The sequence below is a fragment of the Muntiacus reevesi genome, chromosome 3, assembly GCF_963930625.1.
Source record: "Muntiacus reevesi chromosome 3, mMunRee1.1, whole genome shotgun sequence".
NCBI lineage: Eukaryota > Metazoa > Chordata > Mammalia > Artiodactyla > Cervidae > Muntiacus > Muntiacus reevesi.
The window spans coordinates 82,883,661-82,908,947 of record NC_089251.1 but is presented as its reverse complement, the minus strand read 5'-3'; the positions used below and the strand labels follow the sequence as shown (position 1 = coordinate 82,908,947).

The window sequence follows — 25,287 nt, the reverse complement described above, 5'->3', positions numbered from 1 at the left end:
AGGCTTTGGTGTAGTCAATAAAGCAGAAATAGATGTTTTTCTGAAACTCTCTTGCTTTCTCGATGTTGGCAATGTGATCTCTGGTTCCTCTGCCTTTTCTAAATCCAGATTGAACATCTCGAAGTTCACGGGTCATGTACTATTGAAGCCTGGCCTGGAGAATTTTGACCGTTACTTTGCTAGCGTGTGATATGAGTGCAATTGTGCAGCAGTCTGAACATTCTTTGGCATTGCCCTTCTTGGGATGGTAATGAAAACTGACCTTTTCCAGTCCTGTGGCCACTGCTGAGTTTTCCAGATTTGCTGGAATATTGAGTGCAGCACTTTCACGGCATCATCTTTTAGGATCTGAAATAGCTCAACTGGAATTCCATCACCTCCACTACGTTTGTTCGTAGTGATCCTTCCTAAGGTCCACTTGACTTCCATTCCAGGATGTCTGGCTCTAAGTGAGTGATCACACCATCGTGGTTATCTGGGTCATTAAGATCTTTTTGTATAGTTCTTGTATGTATTCTTGCCACCTCTTCTTAATGTCTTCTGCTTCTGTTAGGTCCATACCGTGACTGTCCTTTATTGTACCTATCTTTACATGAAATATTCCCTTGGTATCTCTAATTTTCTTGAAGAGATCTCTAGTGTTTCCCACTCTATTATTTACTTCTATTTCTTTGCATTTGATCACTGAGGAAGGCTTTTTTATCTCTCCTTGCTATTCTTTGGAACTCTGCATTCAAATGGATATAGTTTTCCTTTTCTGCTTTGCCTTTAGCTTCTCTTCTTTTCTCAGCTATTTCTAAGTCCTCTTCAGACAACCGTTTTGCCTTTCTGCATTTCTTTTTCTTGGGGATGGTCTTCACCACTGCCTCCTGTACAATGTCACGAACCTCCTTCCATGGTTCCTCAGGCACTCTATCAGTTCTAATCCCTTGAATCTGTTTGTCACTCCCACTGTTTCATCGTAAGGGATTTGATTTAGGTCATACCTGGATGGTCTACTGGTTTTCCCTATTTTCTTCAATTTAAGTCTGAATTTTGCAATAACGAGTTCATGATCTGAGCCACAGTCAGCTCCTGGTCTTGTTTTTGCTGACTGTATAGAGCTTCTCCATCTTTGGCCGCAAAGAATACAATCAATCTGATTTCGGTATTGACCATCTGGTGATGTCCATGTGTAGAGTCTTCTCTTGTGTTGTTGGAAGAGGGTGTTTAAAAAGTTAGAAATTTAAAACTACCAGGAAAACTACACAGGAATTTTAAAAACAAGTTTTATTTAAAAGAGTAAGAAAATTGACCATATTTCAATGCAAAAATGTTACTTAATAAGCAATACTCATTTTAAATATTAAAATACTTAAAACGAACGACTGATAACAGGACTTACGAGTGCCACTGCTCTCTTTGTCCCCTGAATTTTTCGCCAGGCTCATGGCATATTCACATACTTCAGCTGCTTCTCTTTGCGCAAGTTGCCGGAGACAGGCCACAGCTGCTCGTCGAAGTAATAGATGGGAACTACACAGGTGAACCTGTAAACCATAACAATTTTAGACTTTTTTAAAAAAGCTGTAATCTCACTCGTCTAATGGATATATATTAACACCTAATTTCCGAAGAGGCTCTTCATTTAACCCCCTTATTTGTTTTCAATATAGCCAAATGATGGACTTTTCAAAAACTGGTAATACTAATAAATTATAGAGTATTTTAACAGGCTACAAAAGAACTGTCCCAAGTCTTGGGCTAAAGATCATATAATAAACTTAGATTAAAACTCAGAAGGATCTTTTGCACATTTTATACACAGTCCTATTAAACTCTGTCACTGAAAAAAAATTTTTTTTTGGACCTAGAGAGTGTCATATTGAGTGAAGTCAGACAGAAGGAGAAATATCATATGAAAACCCTTACATGTGGAGTCTAAAAAAAAAATAACACAAGTGAACTTATAAAACAGAAAGAGACTCACAGAGTTAGAAAACAAACTCATGGTTGCCAGGGGGACAGGACAGTTAGAACTCTGGCAAGGTCATGTACACACTGCTATACTTAACATGGAGAACCAACAAAAGCCTACTGTATAGCACACAGAACTCTGCTCAGTGTTATATGCCGGCTTGGATGGGCCTCAGAGGGGTTTGGGGGAGAACGGATATAGGCATATGTACGGCTGAGTCCCTTTACTCTTCACCTGAAACTATTACAACATTGTTCATCGACTATGAAGTCACTCAGTCGTGTCTTTGTGACCCCATGGATTACACAGCCCACCAGGCTCCTCTGTCCATGGAATTTTCTAGGCAAGGATACTGGAGTCGGTTGCCATTCCATTCTCCACGTCACTGAAATTTTTAAAGTGCACGGAGATCAAGTGTACTAAATGAAAAGTCACAGGGTGAGCACACAGTAAGAACTGAAAGTAAAGGAAGGTACATATTAAAATAAAAAATTAAAATTAAGCAAACATAAATATCTGAAAAGAACTGCAAAACAGATTATTTTAGTATAGAATATTTTTCATTTCAAAAGTTCCTGAAAGAATCAATGTAGTACACTCTAATACATGATATAAACCATAAGACATACCACTGCATGATAATTAAGAGCTCAGGCTCCAGTTGCCAGACTGGGTTTAAATCACACACTCCTGTGTGATCTTAGGGAAGTTACCTAACCTCTCTGTGCCTTGTTTGTGCATCTATGAAATGAGGATAGCAATTTCCCACAGAAATATAGTGAAAATAAAATAAGTTTTAAAATAATATTTTATTTAGATCAGTAGATGATACATAGTAAATCATAGAATAGATAATAAATCTATTATCACTCAATCTATCAATCTGATTCATCAAGCAAATATTAAACTCTGCTCCATATGTTGCTTTTTAAGCAAAGAAGCAAGACATCTTAGAAAGAATCTCATCCAGAAATGATGGAGGGGAAAATAATTATATGGAAGACATCACTCCTTCACAATGCTAGATGATGTATTTTTATGCTGTTAATATAGCATTTGTAACTCTTATTTTTGCATAAAGCTGACAACCATTGAAATTATACCAAGTATTAAAAAAACAAAATATAACTGAGGAGAGAAAACCTAACAGATTAGATTTTTTCAACATAATGTTTTCTTTTCTCTTCCTAAAAACAACGACATTTTAAAACTTTCAAATATCCTATAGGTAAGGTTAAGCATGGTCATATGACACGGAAGGAACAAGTCTCTCAGAGTTTTGCTTTTTATCTGTACAGATAGGTCCACCCTACCTATCTTATGCAACTGTGGAAAGATCAAAGCATTAAACATATATGAAGCAGAACACCATATAATTTCATTTAATTACAATTAAATAGAATTGTAGCTAAGAAAATACACTCAACAAATCCTGAGTCAAAGTGAAGGAAATAAAATATTTTAAGGTTTATATAATGTTTTTAAAAACTCAGTTTTAACAGTCCTGAAGTCACTTCCCCACCCCTCCATTTCAACATCTCTGATATTAGAGATGCAAACTATCGCTGATGGTGTTTTGCAGCCACTGTGAACCAGGTAACAATTAAGTTGTATTTGTTTGGAAACCTTCCCTTGACACTTTCTGGTAACATCCACAAAATATCACGAAAAAAAAAACATTAAATTTGATTAAAAAAAAATATGTGGCTTCACACAAACTTTTCAGCTGCTCAGATATAATCACAATTTACTGTGATAGCTGTCAGCAGGGCCCGGTGAAGGCTTGTTCTTAAATTTTATACAAACGGAGCCACGAAGTCTGTTCTCTTCCATGGTTTCTCTTTAGCAATATGTCTGTTGGACTCACCCATGTGATTCCACATAATAGGGCTTCATTCATTTTATTGTTGTATAATATTTTATTGAAGAATTACACCATTATCCACTCTGCTGAATGGAACACATTTTGGCTGTTCCTGTTTTTTGGCTAGCACAAATAACCCAGGAATGAAAATTCCTAAGGATTTTTTTTGGCATACATGTGCATGCATTTATCTCAGGTATTTACTTTAGAGGGGAGTTGCTGGATTATACTGTAGGCATACTTTCAACTTTTGCAGATTATGCCTCACTGTTTTCCAAAGAAGCTTCTTTTTTCTTCCTTATATTCTGCAAACCTCAGGAACAGCATGCTGCTTGCTCCTACATTAGGCCTCTAGTTAGTTAGTATCAGTCAGTCAGTCATGTCCAACTCTTTGTGATCCCATGGACAGTACCCTGCCAGGCTACTCTGTCCACAGAATTCTCCAGGGAAGAGTAATTGAGTGGGTTGCCATTCCCTTCATTACGCCTCTGTGAAGTGAAGTGAAACTCGCTCAGTCTTGTCTGACTCTTTGCGACCCCATGGACTATACAGTCCACGGAATTCTCTAGGCTAGAATATTGGAGTGGGTAGCCTTTCCCTTCTCCAGGGGATCTTCCAAATCCAGGGATCGAACCTAGGTCTCCAGCACTGCAGGAGGATTCTTTACCAGCTGAGCCACAAAGGAAGCCCAGAAAGCCCTGTTATTTAAACCGTACGTCATCTTGCTATCTTATCCCTTCTTGTGCCTGTCATGTACTTATATCCTGGACAATGAGATATCCTTGCTCTGTCACTGGCGACATGGGCATTTAGCTCAAATCTTTTTCTCATTGAAATCTCCTACAATCATCCCAGGTAATGTATTTGCTGTGTGCAGAAAAGATCTGGACAAGAGAATGACTGATCACATGGTATAAAAAGCAACTACTTGCCAGGAGGAAAATAAAAGTAATCCAGAGTGGTGGCTGTTCTTGCAAAAACACGTTTGAACAGTTCTATCATATACATTTTAATATTTTTATATAATTTCATAAAGATTACTGTGGTGAAGCTTACCTCTTAATAGATTTCCTGAAAAAAAAATCACCTCATTTGTGTTAGGTATTACATATGGTATCACATAGTATGGTCTCTTCTGGTGGCAATGGCTGAATAGAGATGAACGGCCCTGATTTCACAAATTTGGATGAATCCATGTGTAAACTACTTTTTAGAGAGTGTCAAAAGATTTGGTAATGAAGACAGCTCAAAGGGCATTTAGTAATGTGGAATCAAGATAGCCACTCGAGTGGCCCTCTTTTTTATCTTTTATCTCCCATGCCATCGCTTTCCCAGATTTTTGGAAAATGTTTAGGAGAGTGCTCCAATATACCGTGTAACAAAACCCTTGATGTTATGCTAAAAAAAATAATTTTGGATACATTATTTTCCGTTAACACACAGGACACTCAGTGTGTTCTCTGTGGCTTACTGATAACCTCCACTGACATAAAGAAATTCATGTTATTACTTGACCAGATTCTCTCAAATATGTTCCATCTCATAAGGAAAACTTTCATAGTATAAGTATATTTAAGGAGAAAAAAATGCACAGAGGAACCAGACAACTGAGGAGTGTGTGTCTGAGTCTTCATCACATTTATCAGTTGCCTATCAGAGCTGCGCTTCCCAAGTGGCTCAGCAGTAAAGCATCTGCCTGCAATGCAGGAGATGTGTGGGGTTTGAGCCGTGGGCCAAGAAGATTCTCTGGAGTAGGAAATAGCAACCCACTCTAAAATTCTTGCCTAGAAAATTCCATGGACAGAGGAGCCTGGCAGGCTACAGGCCATGGGGTTGCAAGGACTCGGACACTACTGAGCACACACACATGCCAGAGCTGTATCATGTAACAAGTTCACCGTGCTCAAGAGATGCCATCTGTGCCCTCAAACCTTGGGTGTTAGGCCATGACTTTTGACAGGATGGCACATATCTTGCTGCAGAATGCAATCTGCTGTATACTCTTAATTGACTATTTTCTTTGTGGATGTTCTTTGTAAACATTTCACATGCACCTGGTTTCCACACTGTGGCACATTCAAAACTCCTTGATGGTGTGGGACTGATTCACCCTAAATAATTGTCCAGCTTCATCCTGTGCCCTTATGACCCACCTCCCCACTTTTCCTCTCAGCCTCTGACTAAATGATTCTTTAAATGCATTCCTTCCTTTCACGTATTTTTCTTTCTGCTTAAAAATAAGTGCTGTTACTCCAATATCATACTTTTCCCCAAACTAACTCCTATTTATCCTACAGTTTGCATCTTATATATCATTTTTTCAAGGAACTCTTTTCTGAACGCCTGGGTTATGATAGGATTCCCTGTTTATATGCTTGCCTATAGTCTTTTCTAGCATTTATTATAAATAATCATTGTTGACCATGTTGACCACACTTTAATATTTTCCTTTCGTGCTATGTATGATGATTTTTGTACATTTTTTAAAAAAGAAAAAAATTTTTATTCTTAAAGCTGCACCCAAGAGATTACACTCTCTGTACAACATACTTGCCCAGCTTTGAGGTATGTTTGATCCAGAGAAAGTCCTCTGGACCTTATTTAACAGTTCATTAAAATATTTCCTAAAAGGTGAAAAAGAAAATCAGTGAATAAAATGAACAGTCATAAAGTGACTACTAAAGCTGAAACTCTAGAATGCACAATCCAGGAAACTTACTTTTTTGCTTTGCTCTAGTCTGATCTTTTGGAAAACAAATTTTGGGTTCCCTAAACTAATAAAAGAATGAGACAGCTTTATACTTACACAAAGGCTAGGAACAAGACTGGATAAATTGACATGTCGTGGTGCAAACATGTGAAGCTGCTGAAGGCAGGATATGGCAGCTGCCTGGACGAGGGAGTCCGAGTGGTCCTGGGTTATCGCACAGCCCACCAAACAAGAAGAGCGGATTGTGGAGATTGTTGCTCCATTCCCTAGGAGCAAGATACAAGACAGTGCAAAATACAGTGACTTTATTATTAGTGTCACCAAAAATATTCCCAGAAAATAACTATCTTCTAAATAACCCCTTTCCAAATAAACACACAAAAAAGTATACCTGAAACTAACACTGTAAATTAACTCTACCTCAATCTTAAAAAAAAATAACTATGTTGAATTAACATTAACTAGTATGTTTGCTCTATGGTAGGTTTGGTACTGCAACTGTTAAAAATCACTATAAGAAATGCCCTTACTTTTTTTCGCCTTACATTTTAACAGCTTACATTTTATCAAGCAAATAAAATCCTATAGAACAAGAGTCAGCAAACTTTTCTTAAGACGGCCAATATTTTTTATTTTGCTCGCCAGGAGGCAAAATCCACACTACTCTATGAGGGAAGTGCCTACATAACCATTTATAAACAATTCTCACCTCATGGGTTGTTTAAAAAAAAAAAAAAAAGACCAAACAACCAGGCATCTGACAGATTTGGCCCATGGATCATAGTTAATTTGCCTAATTTGCCTGTCCCCTGTTATAAGAAAGTCATCCCCTAAATTCCTCTCCTTGAAAGCCAACCTCAAAAAAGAAGTCACTTCTTAAAAGAATATAGCATACAGCATAGAGAATACAGTTAGCAATACTGTGATAACTATATGGTGACAGATGGTTACTAGACATAACGTGGTGATCAATTCATAGTATATATAAATGCTGAAATACCAAGTACTACACCTGAAATGAATATAATAGTGTATATCAACTATGCTTCAATCAAAATTTTAAAAGGAGTCACTTTTAAGATAAATAACCCTATTTCTGATGGTTTTGTAAACAAAAACTTTGTAAAATCTATACAAATGATTTCAAAACACAACAGTTTATGAATGACAAAAACACCTCTCTTAGATTTACCTAGCTTTATATTTATCCTCTGATAAACTATATTGTCTTTTAAGCCTATCATTGTTTCCTTTGGAAGAGCCAGAACATTCCTTATTCTCTGGTTCTTTTTTCAAATAACAGTACCACTTCTATGATGTAATAATGTCAAATCCTATTTTCCTAATAAGATTAACGGCAATTTCAGCAGAGATAGGAAAAATAAATTGTATAGTATTACACACTGTCTAGATAAAAATGTCTTAGTTGCCAAATATAAGTGATTTAAAATTTTTACCAATGCAAAAAAAAAATTTTTATATACATATAAAGACCAAACAGGGCTTCCCTAGCGGCTTAGTGGTAAAGAATCCACCTGCCAACACAGGAGATACAGATTTGATCCCTGGGTCAGGAAGATACCCTGCAGATGGAAACGGCAACCTACTCCAGTATTCCTGCCTGGGAAATCCCAGAGGACCCTGACAACCACAATCCACAGGGTCGCAAAGAGCTGGACATGACTTAAGAGACTGACACACACTTACGCACAGAGACCAAACAAGGAAATCACCGAGTCACACAAGAGTCATACTCTAGTTTGAAATACACAGGCCTCACCATCATAGCAGAAAGCACTTGGCAGACACCTACACTTAATCAAGGGCACATATTTACTCTCTCTACATACCTGTGATATTCACTGGAAGAAAGAAATATCGACCTTCTCAAAGAGGGCACTGAGACCAAGATAGAGACATGCATAAATCATGTATTTTTCCACTCCTAGCATTTCTCCTTAAGATCCTTTCTTTTTTCACTTCCCTTTTTTTTTTAAAGTATCTATCCGAATGGAGGCAACGAAGCATAGTAGTTAAGAATGTAGGCCGACAAGCAAAGGAAATTTACCTGAGCTTGACCTCTGATTCCAGTGACTCACTGGCGGGTGTGTGTGTGTCTGTGTGTGTGTGCTCAGTTGTGCATGGACTACAGCCTGCCAGGCTCCTCTGTCTATGAAATTTTCCCAGCAAGAACACTGGAGTGTGTTGCCACTTCCTTCTCCAGGGGATCTTCCCGAACCAGGGACTGAACCTGCGTCTCCTGTATCTCCTGCACTGGCAGGCAGTTTCTCTACCATTGTGCCACCTGGGAAGCCCTCACTGGCTATATAACATATATAAAATCTTGGGAAAGTTCTTAACCTTTCTCAGTCTCAGTATTTCATCTGTGAAATGGACAGATATACCTCTATCAGGATTGCTGTTAGAATCAAATGAGATAATACATATAAAAAGCTAGACTCATTGAAAGATTTAATAAATAGTAGGGGGAAAAGAGAAAGCTCTGAAAGTAGCTCATATATTTTGCATAAATTCACAATAATTTTCTGACCTGAGTGTTTAAGTTAACCATTTGTAGAATTATTTCAGTGGAAGTACATGGTAAGAATTTGGGCCTTAGGATCACAAATCCGCTACTCCTCAGTTGAATGACTCGAGGCAAGTTAATTAATTTCTCTGAGTTTAATTCCTCAGAGAAAATAATATATTCCTTAGAGTTAAAAAAATAAAAAAGTGAAGCTAGAGTCCATGAAGACAAGTGGATGGCACCCCAGGCCAAAGGAACTCCACTTTTACCTTTGACTTCATAGGGCTCCAAGTAACATTTTAACTTAGATGTTTTCTCTGCTCAAAAGTTCAAAAAGCATCTTCATATCACAGGTTTCTTAAGGGGAGTAAATAAAATAGCACACATAAAAAGCAGAGTTCCAGGTGTTCAGTAAATTGCCAGTACATAACACACAAAAATTATTATTATTATTATTAGATTTCCTTAGGCAATCTGAAGGTAATACTCAGGAAGCTGAAAGACAGTTATTATCTGTGTGATCCCTTTAGCTTAAGATGAAGTTACTCACCTTGTAGTTCAGGGCCAACTGTAGTTATTATAGCACCCAAGCATCTACCCAAACACTGATGAACTTCTGTGTGTGAGGGCGGAACTGTCAACAGCAAGGTAAGAACTAGAGATAATGTTGGCTCTACATATCCACGATACATTGGGCCACTAGAATCCACTATCAAAGCAAGCGAGTGAAGGGACCAAGTCTGGAATAAAATATAATTTCAATTTATTGTAAATAGTATAGTGAATTGATATTTTAACTTGAATTTTCATAATACTAATATTTTCATTTTTAGTGAATATAAGTATTTTTAAATATATTCCTTAAATGAGTAAAGGTCAACACATAAGCTACCAGTAGCCAATGACCAAAGCAACCGATACACAAACGCTTTGTTTAAAGTTCCTTTGCAGTGTGACTTTAAGTGTCAGGTAAAAAGTTTCATCGATGAACTCATTTCCTCTATGATAATTACATGCATTTCGCAATTCCCAAAAAGAGAAACTTATGTAATGAGAGTTTAATTTAGTGGATGCTAAGGACATCTGATATGGCTTTACAGTTTTGCTAAGAAACTAGCCTGAAATAAAACCATGACCACACCAATGCTCTGTAGTACTCAGATCTATTTCTCAAGCAACGACATTCACATAACAGCTCTTCAAGTCACCAAATCTTTTTAGGCTCTAATTTATGTTTACTAAGCACAAATAATCCTAGTGGCTAATAGTATTTGCAAAATTAACCTGGAGCAATGTACTGTAATCAGCACAGGCTTAAAAAATGAAAAGTCCTTTAAGCTGCCCATGTTAACATCCACATGTTAAAGAAAGTATCTTTTTAAAAAAACAAAAAAACTCTCCACTTTATTAACAAAGACACACTCTCAGACACCTCATTCAGTTCTCAATTCTTAAGAGAGTTTACCTATACATATTTTTGAAGCCACAATGGATTGACTGAAGAGCAGTTAAAGGTCCTGCTTCATACAGTTCACACCTTGGTGATCTGGCTGGGCTCAGGCTCACATTTCCTTCCTGTTCTAAGTAAAGTCACCCTTCTTCACTAGGGCTCCGGCCTCACCTTTTTCATGAGGTCTTCTTAGGACCCCACCACAGCCCAGGCGTTCTGCCAACTGAAGTGCTTTGCCACCACTGATGCCGTCTGCCTCCTTCTCCAGTTTCTGAGACCTCATTTTTATAACTCTCTTCATAGGTTTTAAAACTCGAGTGCCTTGCCTATGATAGGTTTGGGCTTTGCTGCAGTGAAGCAGCATGTACCAGGTAAGTGCGGGAGAGATGGCGGTGTTGCTGGCTGGCTTTCCTAACTCAACTGCAGCCTTACTAGAAGCCTCTCTGTGTCAAGCAGAAGGATGTGCAGAGGCACCATCTACGCTGGGAAGCCTGGGCTGCAGCATCTGGAAGGTTCTGAGTGGGTGTGTGGGCAACTTACAGAAGGGATGTGAAGGCCGTCTTGGCACCCCTTCTCTGGTCCCATTCCAACTCTTCTCTCTTGGTCTTTAGAATACAGACAGCACAAGGAGCACAGAGTATATCCTATCAGATAGGGAAACTGCCTTTTCCCTTTTTCTTTTCCTAAGTTAAAATCATCTGGTCCAACTTTCTCATTCCTCTCAGCGGAGAGGGAAACCAGTACCTTTTATTTTTGCTATTGGCATCTCCAAAGGAGAGCTGCACTCCTGAGCTGAGGACACAGAGGTCTCAATAGAGAAGTTTCCCAACTTGACAACGGGGTAGGAAAAAAAAATCGATACCTTACTTTCTACTACTTGTCAATCTATTCCAATCCTAGGGAATTAAGCAACCTGAGTTGGACAATTATGTATAGAAACTATACCTACTGAGAAAAGTAATAGGAATACAGCAGCTTGAGGGAGGAAGACCAGATACACATTTTGGAGAAAAAAATTAATGGAAGAAGAAAAGAAAGTATTTTAATAAAGCTATTGCAAGGATTTTTAAGGCAATATAATTAAAGCACAAAGGAGAAGTGTTTTTTATTTAAAAAAAAAACAACCCAGGATTTATATTAAATGTTCAGTAAAAAGCTAGAAAAAAAGAATAATTATTATTAAATACTGGAGAAGGAAATGACAATCCACTACAATATTTTTGCCTGGGAAATCCCAAGGACAGAGGATCCTGGCGGGCTATAGTCCATGGGGTCACAGAAGAGTTGGACATGGCTGAGCAACTAAACAACAAATTATTAAATACAAAAATCATTACTTTTTCAATTGGAAGTTCAGTCATAAGATTATCTTGTAACACACAGTGAAAATACAAAAAATTTAAAATAATGAGGAAAAAGACAAGAGGCTCAATATGCAAATAAGTACCAGAAAGTGAAAAAGAGAAGATGAACTTATACACAACTTGATGAAATTTCTAAGCTGCAAGGATAGAGGGAAAATGCTAGTAAACCAAAATGTAAGGTTATAAACCTATAGGCATATTTCAGATAAGTTCCTTAGCAAAAGAAATAAAAAGCCAGGGAAAAAGACAGCTATGAAGTCTATAAGCTCCATTATGTTAGAAATTTATTATCAATACATAAACTGATGTCTTTGGGAGTTGAAAATACATGCACAGCATAAAAGAAGAAAATGTATTTATCACTAAAGTTTTACATCTGGATATTCAAAGCCTCTATGCAGGAAAACTATAGTAATTGTACATTGGTTAATTTGATTATTGGCTTATATGTCACCTTCTACATCTTAAAGAACATATTTGAAAGCTTTTATAGATAACTGATAAAAAAAACTGAGATGTTAATATCTGTGGAAATCTAACTCAAAAATTAAGCTGAGACTCTCACATGCAACACAAAAAATACCCAAATATCTATGAATAATGAAAAAAAAAAGGACTGTGTGCCAGGAATAGTATATCCAACCAAATATCATTTAAATTTGAAGATTAAACAGAGTTCATTTCAGTTATGCAAGGAATCAAAAAACACACCACTCAACAACCCTTCTCAAGATTATTATTGTTAAAGGAAGTTTTCCTATCAAGTAAAAATAAAATAAGAACAGAGATCTAAACACAGGAGTTGAGGATACAAAAAAGAAACCACTATTCAACAATAAATCTCTAGTAATTACAGGTGAATATATGTATACAATAATTTGACTGTGAAGTGTAATTTTTGAGTTAGGGTTCTTAACACAGAAGAGACTTTACAGAAAAATGAAGAATGCTACCATACTATTCACAAGCAGATGAGAACTGAAAAAGCAGCTTTGAGGGAATGTATGTGATCTACATTATAGTAAAATGTCATGTCATAGGAATGAATCATGTGAAGCAGTCACTTACAGGAGTGTGGTTTTAGGAAATTAAAGCAAGAGAGGGCTGAGAAAAAGAGGAAGACAAAGGAAAGAAAACTAGCACTAACTCTTTGACATAAAAGAAGAAAGCAGCATCTTCTTAGGTAAAATAATTTTACAGTTGTGTTCTTTTCGTGCAGACTACTGTGGAAACAGTGTTTTTTTAAAAAAAAAACAGGGGCTTCTCTGGTGGCTCAGTGGTAAAGAATCTGCCTGACAATGCAAGACACTCAAGTTCGATCCCTTACCCAGGAAGATCCCACATGCCAGAGAAACTTAGCTGGATTTTTCCACAGCTAAACAGGCTAACCTGTGACCTGAACACTACACATCTAGCACTTAGAAAACAGCTTTAAAAAAAAAAAAACAGCATAGACCCTCTTAAGGGGAAAGATTATTTCATTTGTGTTTTTAGTTCTTTGGGGACGTTTCCGCTTTACAGCTGAAAACATTTTCCAAGCAGTCAAAGCAAACCAAGCCTGTAGACTAAGAAGCCTCTGGTGGATTTTGAATCCTTTTCTGATGGCAAAGGAAGCCATCTGTAAACACACCAACGACAGGCAATAATGGCAACCAAACTTGTCTCTTCTGTCATCATCTGAGCCCCAATGTGAAGCTGGTAAGTTAAAAGCTATTGGATTCATATACGCAATATTTTGGGATGCATCAATGTGAAATGGCAAATCAAGAATCTAGGATATTGTCACACACATGAAGTTTTTGCCTCTTACTGTAATTAAATCTATTTTTGTGTAAAATATTTGAAGAGAAAGAAAAAATGAAATTCAAGAAGTACATTTGAAGATTCAACCCATGACCCTGTACCTGGGTTAGGGTATTAGAGAAAGAGAGAGAGAAAGGTTATTAAAAGAAATTGATCAATCTACCTAAGGTAAGGAAATACAAAGGAGAGGAAACATGTACCAAAGATAATAAATAATAAAAAAAAACAATGCTTCAAGTAATGTATGGAATGGATCAAATTCCCAGAATAAGACAGACTTTAGGATTAGGTTCAAATACAAAATCCTGTTATACACTCATAAAACAAAATGATAGAGAAAAACTCTAAGACATTTTCCCTAACAACTCATCAGAATCATTACCATTTTTAAGAAATAAATTTTCCTACAAATAATATTTTCAAATTTCATAATAAAAAACTTGATATCCTACCTGGACTTCAGAGGATGTTCCATCCTGTGCCAGAGCCAACAAAATGCTGACACTGGTCTTCAGATGTTGTCCTGAGCCAATACCACCAACATAACGATGCAAACAGCCCAGAGCCAATGAGTGGCCGGTTCTGGACACGACGTCTCGAGCTGACTTCAACCTGGAAAAGAGTCATGCTTCAGGGATTGTTTCTTCTCTCTCCCTATGGCAACAACAAACTTATGAGTCACACAATAAAAGGGATCTATTCTGGAAATCAGGAAAGATTACAATCATGATTACTTCTTTCTCTACTCATTAACAGAGGATGAGATGGCTGGATGGCATCACCTACTCGATGGGCATGAGTTTGAGTAAACTCCGGGAGCTGGTGATGGACAGGGAGGCCTGGCGTGTTGCCATTCATGGGTTCACAAAGAGTCAGACACGACTGAGCGACAGACCTGAACCTGGACCTGAACTCATTAACAAGAGTTAGAGCGACAGACCTGAACCTGGACCTGAACTCATTAACAAGACTCATTAACAAGAGTCATTAACAAGAGTTAGAGACTTAATTTAAAAGGGCTAAAAGCACACATTTCACTGAATAAAAGCCTATTTTCATTTCAGAGAAAACATGAAAAAGAAATTACAACTTCAGAGTTTTTAATATTAATTATTCCTCGAAAATATAAGAGCCATTTGAAATATATTTTAACCACTGGTGCTTTCAACAAAAGACAAATAAGAGAAAACGACTATGACATAATCACGCACCAACATAGTTACTGTTAGAGAAGATGAAAATCCCACTAAGAACAAAGCTTCTAAAATTGCAAACGAGCCTAAAAGCAACTTTGATTATATTTTCAAAACTGTATTACTAAAAGAAAGCTCAAACAAACTGTATTATAACTCTCAATAAACCATCCATAATTAAACTCATAAAAGTGAAATAAAGTCAAGGGATAAAAAACCATCCCAAGACTCTGGCTGGTTAGCTTGCCTATGGCAAAGAAAAGTACAAATGCTGTCAAGCTAGAATAGACATTAGGAAATGCAGTGATGAAGGAAGTGAATTAAGTACATCCAGAGTAGTACTTTTGTTTTTTTTCCGACCACACCACATGGCATGTAGGATCTTCCCTGACCAGAGATTGAACCTGATCCCTCTGCATTGCAAAGTGTGAAGTCTTAATCACTGGACTACCAGGGAAATCCTTTAGCAGTATTTCTAATATATTATATCCTTGGATAAGGGGTCTTTATCTCTCTATCTCTCAGTTTCTCCATCTGTAAAACAAAACATTATCATTATTTCTATATAGCAGTTGTTTTGAGAAATGAAAGAAGAATGAATGACATCTGTGCATTCTAAAGCATTATATAGATTAGAAAGCTTCCTTCACATAGTTACTTTTCAAAGTTCAAGGCAGTGAGCTAAAATGAAAGTTGAGCCAATTTTGTCAGTAATAATTATCTATTCAATAAAGTAAATAATCTAAGATAGAAGAATACACATTTCCCAGAGGTATCAAAGTGAGAATGCTGCAAAATAATTATAAGACTTCATGGAGATTTTACGACAAATTCCAGTTTCAAATAAATTAAAATGTAAAAAAAAGGGTAACTTAAAATCTATGTAATAATTAATTTTAGATCATAATAAACTATTTGGAAAAGCTAATGAAACTAAGCATTAAGAACACCCGCAAACCAGACAGGTATGAATATGAATAAAATGTCCTTGTGTTTCACCAGATTAGGTATGAAACAGATACTCTGATAGGTACTGAAGACACATAAATTAAAACCCCTGGTAACTAAAGAAAAATTAACCATTCAAGAGTTTTCCAAAGAAAAAGTTGATTTCAGGATCAATGAGAGATACTTGAAAAATGTAAAGCTAACTGATCACTAGAAAATAACTGAAGCCATCCTGCAGAAGACTAAGTGGGAATATTTTGACTGTATTCTGCCCACTTGTATTGTCCTTAGTGAGTCAAGCGATAACACTGGGGCATTATCCTCTACCTGCCAAACTGTGTCACTTGTGCATGAAACAAGGACAACAATTCTCAGATACACACGAGTTCAGAAACACTTCTTTAGAATCACTACTTCACAACCACTGCTTCTCCCAATGTCTCTCTTGTTAATAATCATGATGTAATTTAGTATAATTAATACTGAAGATATACCAAACATAAAAATGATTAGTTTACATTACCCAAGTGTTAATTCCTAACCACTCTTGATTTTCAACTGCTCTACTTAAGTACTTGATTAACAACCAAGTCATTAATAACTGTATTTATCATCTTAATCACATTTATTTGGATCTCTGAGATCACTCTTTTAAATTAATATGCCACAAAATTCCTAAAAGCTAATGCTAAATATATCCCCTGTTTCAGAAATAATTTAAGTAATGATAAACTTAGTAGTAGTAAGAAAAAGAATGGCTTGTCCAAAAAGTGAAATATTAACAGAAAGAACAATGGCAATGGTGGGGTCAGGGGAGCATAAATGAGAGAAAAGAACTTCAAAGAACCTGTTTAAGAGCAAAGTACACATAATTGAGAGAAACTCTTATTAACAATCCTCTTGATTCCATTATATAACACCCAAGAGCTGAAAAAGAAACCCACACCACATTGAAAGCATGCACCGTGTAGAAAATACATGGTCCGGTTAATAATAATTATTGATTATCTAAACGACATCATCGACTATGAGAGAAAATTACTCGTTGATAGGGAGACTCACTTGTCAAAGCTATACTGGGCCATTCTAGCAATAAAAGTTGCTTCTCCAACCACCTGGGCCATCCTTCCAAGAGCTTCCCCTGCTGCACACCGTAGGATGGGGTTTGGATTGTCCAGAGCCCCCATAACCAGTGTCAGAGCAGATTTACGAACTTCCTCTGGTCCTAAAGTACTTTTGTTTTCAGCGAGGCCCTATGGTTATTTAAAAAAAAAAAAAAGGACTGCAATATTTGTAAATTAACATCTTCACACATTACTCTCTTCAGCCAGCTTTCCCATGCATATACTATGCTTAGAATTAACACCTTTTAAATTGACAGCAATCACTTTCCTAAACATCATTTCAGAACATGATACATAACATAGTTACAGCTGAATCAGCCCTAAAACCAACAATCCCTAGGAGCGTCTCTATCCAAAGACACATATGTGTCTTTTAAGTATTTAAAAGTTGTTTTTATATATAAAGGACACTGTTTTATTAAAACAACTGTTATTAACTGATTGAAATTTATCATTCTAACTTTAAGGAAGGAAATAGGCCTGATGAACATGAAACTCTGATACGTTTATATAAAAATGCCAGAGACGATAATTATGTCACAAAGAGTATATCCAGTAGATACTTAAAGACAAAATGAAAAAAATTTAAAAAATAAAAAAAAAATAAAATAAAAAATAAAAAAATTAAAAAAAAAGAAAAAAGAAAAAGAAAAAAAAAAAGACAAAATGAGGTAAGAATAATCAGTAACTGAATGTTGGTGGCTCAGATGGTAAAGAATCTGCCTGTAATGCTGGAGACCCAGGTTCGATCCCTGGGTTGAGAAGATCCCCTGGAGGAGGGTATGACAACCCACTCCATTATTCATGCCTGGAGAATCCCACGGACAGAGGAGCCTGGCAGGCTACAGACCATGGGGTTGCAAACAGTCAGACATGACTAAGTGACAAAGCATGAATGCTGACACAGTTTCTTCATACTAAAAGTAAATATCTCTGGTTCCAGTTATACTTACTGTCCTGGAACTTAAAATTATTTATTTACTTGAGGCCAAAAATCTAAGTTGCGCTGCCGAGGGAAAGTGTTAACTACAGCAGAGCCATCAGTGAGCACACCTATGAATAAAAGCATACTCTGCAGAAACATTATAGGTGTTCGCTAGCCTTCCAGCCACTGAGGGGAACCATGACCACACCACTTAAAAAAACTCCAAGAGCTTGGTAGCTGACAGTCTCTAAAAAAGATGTATACTGATGATTATATAAATGGTACCAATCTTTTTTGCATAACCAATGTCTACATCTCTTTCCCTGAAGTTTACAAAATATGATTTAATTCATGCCCATTTAAACTCTTTACCTGTTATCCTTTTATTTCAAAACAGTAATATCTTAATATTACCATATTATAGATTAACAACTTAATATTACAGATTATATAATAGTCTAGGTATGCCTGAATTACTATATTAAAGGTATTGGTTAAAAATCTCAGTTTAGAACATTTACTATGTTTTAAAAGTAAATACCTTTAGTGCGCTAAGGACAGCTGTAAAGATATTAAGCTGCACCGCCTGCTGGCGAACACCTTTGGCTTGTTTAACACATTCAGCAAAGTGATCCAACATCTGTAATCTATAGTAGAATAAAGATCACATTAGCAATACTTTTTATTCAAATATGGCTCAAAAAACAGAGATAAGACAAGCTGTTTAACAAATAATGTCCCATGCTATCACTTCTCTATTTTCATTCCCTGGTCTAAACCAGCTCCCCACTCCTTTGAATTAATATACAAACATGAAACAACTGGTGCAACACAAGAGACTAACATTAAGTTTCATTCAGCAAAATAAGGTCATAATCTGAGTCATCTTCCGTGTGCAACAAAGTAGATGCTCAAGGTTCCTTGAACAGAATAACCATCATTAGCTGTGCATCTCTGTGGAAGATTTTTAGGTTGGAAATTTTTAAATGTTCACACATAGAAGAAGATAGTACTTCATGCCCTGTTTCTGGAAGCTAATTGGGAGTTGTTTTTTTTTTTTTTTTTTTAAAGATTTAGCTTGGTCACTTTTGTTAAATGTGAAAAATCAGAGGTGAATTGGTTGTGGCACTCTCATTTTTTTAAAAATAAGACAGTTACCCCTCTTCCCCAAATCACAGCCATTTGAGACAATTCTGATTAAAGAGAATGAGGTCACATCAGATTCTTCTAAAAAGAAATGGAGTAGGGCAAAGGAATCTAGGGAAATTTCACTGGAAGGGTTTAAGCTCAATTATAAAAGGCCACAGGTCTCATGTCAAAGCATTCTTCAAAAACCCAACAGGAAGAAACCATCTCTCCCCCAGGAGGAAACCCAGTCAGAGGTACTTAGAGGACACCTATTCGGGCTGACATGTGCACACCTCTCTGACACTGACCCACATCTACGGTGAGGAAGCAGGGTACTGTCCACATTGTTTTCAGGCACACACCTAAGAAGACGGACATGTGCTCCAACACGGCCATCAAACGTTGTGTGCCTGTAACTGATCTCAAATGCGCAACTTAAAAAAAAAGGTTTCCCCTTCTATAAAGTATTTCTTTTAATTTGAAAAATATCAAGAAAAAGTTACTACCTAGGAATAACCGCTGAAGATTTTTACATATTTTAAATTCAAAACTGCAACACTTCTTGTCTTTTACGCTCTTCATTTAACATTATATAATGAGCATTTGCTGATATCAAAACATTGTCTCCGTAAAACATACTTCAGCCTATCAACTTTCCATAATGTATTCACTGATTCCTCCATCCCTGGATATTTATGTTATATATTATATTTTTCATAGGATTATCAATTTTCACTTCATCTTGTTTCACAAAAGTGATTTAATAAAGTTAAGATAATCCTGGATTCTGGTTACAGCTTTCACAACTAGCTGTATAATTTTTGGCAAACCACAAGCTCTCAGATCTAGATTTCTTTAGTTTTAAAACAAGAACATTAAAATAGATGTTTCATAAGATTCTTTCACTTTTAAGTCTTTAACATTCATGTAGCGACCAAATGTTCTTGAAGACATCTAGATAAAGTAAAATTCCATATTCAAAATTTTCCCCTCAAGTTAAAAAACAATTAACCAAGCAACCTACATATGTGAAGACATGCTATCTTTTCTATGCAAATACAACAATGTTCTTGAGGCATAGTTTTTAAAAACTGAATTATCTGTGAAGATTTTACATTAATTCATTTTTAGTCCTTCTTCTGGGAAAATCACCATAAGTATAAAGCACCTAAAAGTTAAGTACAGTATCTGTGGACATAAAGCGTAGAAAACTAAAATGTTCCCATTAAAAAAAGAATCAGTTACTTTAGTGTTCCAATTTCCAGACTTTAACCATCTGACAAATGCTATATTAGGGAGTAGACTTCTCATTCATTCACTTTCTCAGTAACAAAATCAAAAGACTTGGAAAATTGCTGTCCCTAATTAAAGATACAGGCAAACCTACTATGCCTTATAAATTGGCAAACAAATTATTACAATGAAAACTTAGTTGTATAAGACCTGGTCCATAATACAATAGTTATTAGATGCCAGAACATGGGCTCAAACCTGAAAAACAGTTTCAAATTATGTGGGGTCTGCATGTAATTTATGATATTATGTTTCTGAGACTATTGTGTGAACTCTTTTTTTTTTTTTTTGCATCCAGAATATATTTTGAAAACTTTTAAACTGATACCAAAGACAGGCAGACACTATAAGAAAATTACAAATACAAATACTGACATAGAAATTGAAACAGATCACCAGCCCAGGTTGGATGCATGAGACAAGTGCTCAGGACTGGTGCACTGGGAAGACCCAGAGGGATAAGATGGGGAGGGAGGTGGGAGTGGGGACCGGGATAGGGAACATATGTAAATCCATGGCTGATTCATGTCAATGTATGGCAAAAACCACTACAATACTGTAAAGTAATTAGCCTCCAACTAATAAAAATAAATGAAAAAAAAATAGCGGATGGGGGACACAAGTACACTCATGGCTGATTCATGTCAATGTATGGCAAAAACCACTACAATGTTGTAAAGTAATTAAACTTCAATTAAAATAAATAAATTAATTAAAAAAATATGTTATACACTTTAAAAAAAAAAGAAAGAAATCTTGAACAAAATACGAGCAAACTAAAGCAGTACATTAAAAGGTTTATACACTATGACCAAGTGGGATTTATTCCTGGAATTTAAGAATGGCTCAACAGACAAAAATTAATCAATGTGATATGTCACCTTAACAGAATGAAGGAAAAAAATCCCAAATCATCTCAATTGGTGCAATAAAAAAATGACAAAATTCCACATCTTTTCACCATAAAAACACTTAATGAATGAGAAATAGAAGGAAACTCATTGGCTGGGAAAAACTACTACTTAAAAATAATTTAACTATGACTTTATACTAACCGGTGTTTAAAAGAAACATGAGGAAACACTACACCAAAAAGAGCCACGGAAGCATCAATGACTGAAACTCCAAGGGGAAGAGGCCCAGGCACAGCTTCTCCTGCAGGTATTCGTAAGTAAATGGAGGATGGATCATGCTCCAGAGCCCCACTCCCAGATGCACTGTTTGGCTGGAGCTGCAAAAAGAGGACATAAAAATCATTCGAAATCTACTTTAGGAAATTCACTTACCAAGTACTGGGCATGAAGAGTAAAACAGAGGAGGAGAGAGAAAAGGTAATAATAAAAAAGCAGAATGATTAACTATGGAAATGTTTAAATAGAGAAAGATGTAATTTGGCTATCTAAAGAAGTCACAACAGTTAAATTTTATATTTAAAAAAAAATAATTAAAAAAAATCATGTTCATTCTAAAACATTTTTACAATACCCACCTTAAAATGTGTAAGCAAAATAACATCAGGAATAACTTAAACCCACAAAAAAAGTTTCTTAAAGTGACTTTTAGAAACTTCTTCAAAGTACATATGAAATAATGTATTCAGTGGGCAAAAAAGGTTCTAAATCTTCAGTCTACTAAATTTTATTCCTTTCTAACCTGTCACAAAATAAACTAAACCAAAACAGAACACCAACAATCAAAAAGCTAGTCAAAACTGATCTTTGCAAAAGCAACCACAGGATACCTAAATACACAGACTATTAAATAAAGACAATTCACCCAATTCTAACTATTGCTGCTTACCTTTTCTCCTTATTTATCCATCACTAAGAAGTTATTTTTAAATTCTTAAGAAAGATAAATGAAAAGTCAACCTTAGTCTACAGTATTTTCTTTTTAAATGACAATGTATACTGGTACCATTGTTTATCAATCAAGCTAGTAATCATTTCAATGCACAGTTTACTACCTGGTCTTCAATTGATTTATGATCAGTTTCTTGAAGCCAGGACCCAAGAAGAACACTATCATCATAGTGGCAGAGGGATCTGAGGAGGGAAGTAGTTGTGTTGGCTGAGTTGTCAGTCAAAGTGAATTCTGCTACCAGTTCTCTAAGAAGTGCGTTGAAAGAGCCTAAAAAACAGAACTTCAGATCAGATAAAAAATAATACTTTTTAAGATGACAATCATTACCTACAAAGAGCAGCAATATGTTCAACAGAAGTAAAATAATTAAATCCCCATTTCCTTTTTGAAAAATCAGTATTAAATGTTTCATTGCTGGTTTTAATACACAATAATGGCACTTCTTCATTATTGTATTGTGCCTTTTAGTTTAAATTATTTAAATAAAAAACTCAAATTCAGGAAAAATTCTTTATTTTAAATATGTTAAATATGACTATTATTTACTATTAATTACTCAATGATGTGCAAACACTGAACCAGAGCATATCAAAATTCTCAGGCATGGTTGCACTGGGATATTAACATTTTATATGACATTTAACTTCTGCAAAAGTACATTAATATTCTCCCTCCAGATGATATTGGCTATATCATACACATATATTGCACTGGGATATTAACATTTTATATGACATTTAACTTCTGCAAAAGTACATTAATATTCTCCCTCCAGATTCTCCCTCCAGATGATATTAGCTATATCATAACAGTTAGGATAGTCATCAAAAGCATAGACTCTGAATATGAACCAGCTGGGTTTGAATCTAAGCTCTGCTACTACCTCCCAGACCTGTGCAAACTACACAACCTCTAGGTATTCAAGATTCTTCACCTTTAAACAAAGCTATATTTAAGCCTCATAAGGTTTGTGGTTAGAGTCAAAGATACCAGCTTATAAAGGGCTTACGATGGGACCTGGGACACAGCAGTACTCAACAAGTGTTAGCTACTCAGCATGATGAAAAGGAAATGGTGGCCTTCCTCTGCATAGTGAGTCAGTGGGGTACCAGGGTCAGAACTCTATGATATTGTGAAGAACTGGAAAGGCATGATGAAGAATTTTTATTAAATATCCATAAATTTTACTTACCTTCATAAGTTTTTGGAGGTAACAATGCCAAGATATCATAAAGCCTTAAACGGACCATGGCAGCACTAGCTTTCAGATGAGCTCCATGGGCTTTAATTACAGAAGGAATGCTAAAATGTCAAAAGTATAATTCATATCAGCTTATTAGAATAAGCAGTACTTACAAACATTCTTTTCCAGTCACATCAATGTGACATCCAGATGATATCCAGATGATATCAATGTACCGTCAAAGTGCACTGATAAGTATTATGTTTTTGTTTATTTTGTGACTTTTACTGTAACAGAAACACTATAAAACACAATTTTATTTCAATCTATATCACTACAACTTTAAAAGTCATTTTACATAAAGTTTAGTACATTTTCTATATGACAGTAAAGGGAATTACAAAACATGGCAATTTTTAAATATATAAAATTGTATGTTAATGTGTTCTAATTGCCTACTTACTGTGACATCATAGTCATGGCACATTCAATAGGGGTCATCAATTTTCTAATCACATCTTCAGTTAGGAGTTCAGGACAGTGTGCAACAAAACTCCTCATTGCTAGATAAAAATTTTAAAAAGACTGATTTGAAACAGCTTTTGTGAAGATGAACAATTTATAAAGTTATATAAAGGTTCCTAAAAATTTTAATTATACAAAACATCATGTTCTAAAACAAGGAACCAACTGCAACGACAGAGAAAACTCATTAGAAAAGGCTAGAAGAGTGGCCACAGAAACAGAGGAAGGGAAGATGTCTGTTAAGATTTCCGTAAGGGAGAATTCAGAGGTCTATGACCCCATGTGAATTCAGATGACTGAAAAAGAAAGCTGTTTCAGAAGAGAACCAGGAGTGGACATAATGTCCCAATGAGCAGAAATATCTTTGTTGGCTCTTTAGCAGTAGAGCTACCATCTCTCAAATATATGGGAACAAAACTGACACTCTGCCCTGCCGTGTTAATGGCTAAGTGCACATCCGTCTCCCACAGTTTGGAAAAAAGAAGTACTTTTCACCTTCAAGTAAAATAAAGAAACAAAAAAGGATAGTCACTCAGTGTAATTTTAGTTTTCAAAAAAAACAAAACTTGAGCCTTTCCTATAAGTTGCTGACTCCCAAACAAAAACAACTTTATTTCACACTTCTTGAAAATGCTGATATCTAAAAAATGTATCAACTTTCTGATAGGAGAAAACAGCTATTTGTATGAAAAGACTAACTGTAAGCTCAGTAAATTTGGTAATCCTGAGTTTCTTTTTCCTTTAAATAAGCACTGGGCTTTTTTACATAATGACTCAGTGCTTCTTCAGGTGGAAGACTGCAGTAACTGGGAATTAAGAGGTCTGGTTCTAGCTCCTGTTTGATCACAAACTCTAACCTCCTTTTCAAAGACTTAACTTCATTTTTATTAAAAAATTAGTAAACTCGTATAGATTATTTACAAAGTTTTTTTCTAAATGTAAAAGTCTACCAACTCATTATATATCAAAATAAAAAACTGAAGCAATGATTTACCTTCACTTCACAAATATTTTAGTAAGAAAATAATATTGTGAAAGTGCAATCCCTTCAGTTCTTACCACATAAAGCTCCAGCACGACCTTCCAATGTTACCTGCCAGGTAAAAGAATCGCCTCGGGCCTTCTCAGCCTCCAATTCCTTTAAAGAACGAGGGAAAACGTTTCGCCACAATAACAACATCTTGGGTAGATGGTAACGAACAACAGACGGTCCTAATCAAGAAAATGGGAATACAGAACCATACTATATATAACACTACAAAAAAAAGTCATAGAAAAGAGCCCCAAATAAGCTTTAACAGTAATTCTTATCTCACTCTATCTTAATATCTAATATTAAAACATTTTCGAAATGTTTTTCTATTTTGTAAGTAAAATATATTATCTATTGAAGCATAGTAAGATTCATCTAGAAACTAACAATATTTATT

At 35.8% G+C, this 25,287-nt stretch overlaps 1 protein-coding gene across 2 annotated transcripts in view; it reads right to left on the bottom strand.

Annotated features, from left to right (window-relative positions):
* The window catches only part of HEATR5B (HEAT repeat containing 5B), a 95,447-nt gene that overhangs the window by 44,501 nt on the left and 25,659 nt on the right, over positions 1–25,287 (bottom strand). For both annotated transcript variants that reach the window (XM_065929438.1, XM_065929439.1), the window contains 11 exons: positions 24,917–25,069; positions 23,796–23,895; positions 23,342–23,451; positions 22,253–22,416; positions 21,342–21,517; positions 18,407–18,512; positions 16,879–17,069; positions 14,128–14,287; positions 9,609–9,798; positions 6,628–6,797; positions 1,385–1,529 (listed from right to left, as the gene is read on the bottom strand). In XM_065929438.1, coding sequence (XP_065785510.1) covers positions 1,385–1,529; positions 6,628–6,797; positions 9,609–9,798; positions 14,128–14,287; positions 16,879–17,069; positions 18,407–18,512; positions 21,342–21,517; positions 22,253–22,416; positions 23,342–23,451; positions 23,796–23,895; positions 24,917–25,069 — 1,665 coding nt within the window. The remainder of the gene's footprint in view (positions 1–1,384; positions 1,530–6,627; positions 6,798–9,608; positions 9,799–14,127; positions 14,288–16,878; positions 17,070–18,406; positions 18,513–21,341; positions 21,518–22,252; positions 22,417–23,341; positions 23,452–23,795; positions 23,896–24,916; positions 25,070–25,287) is intronic.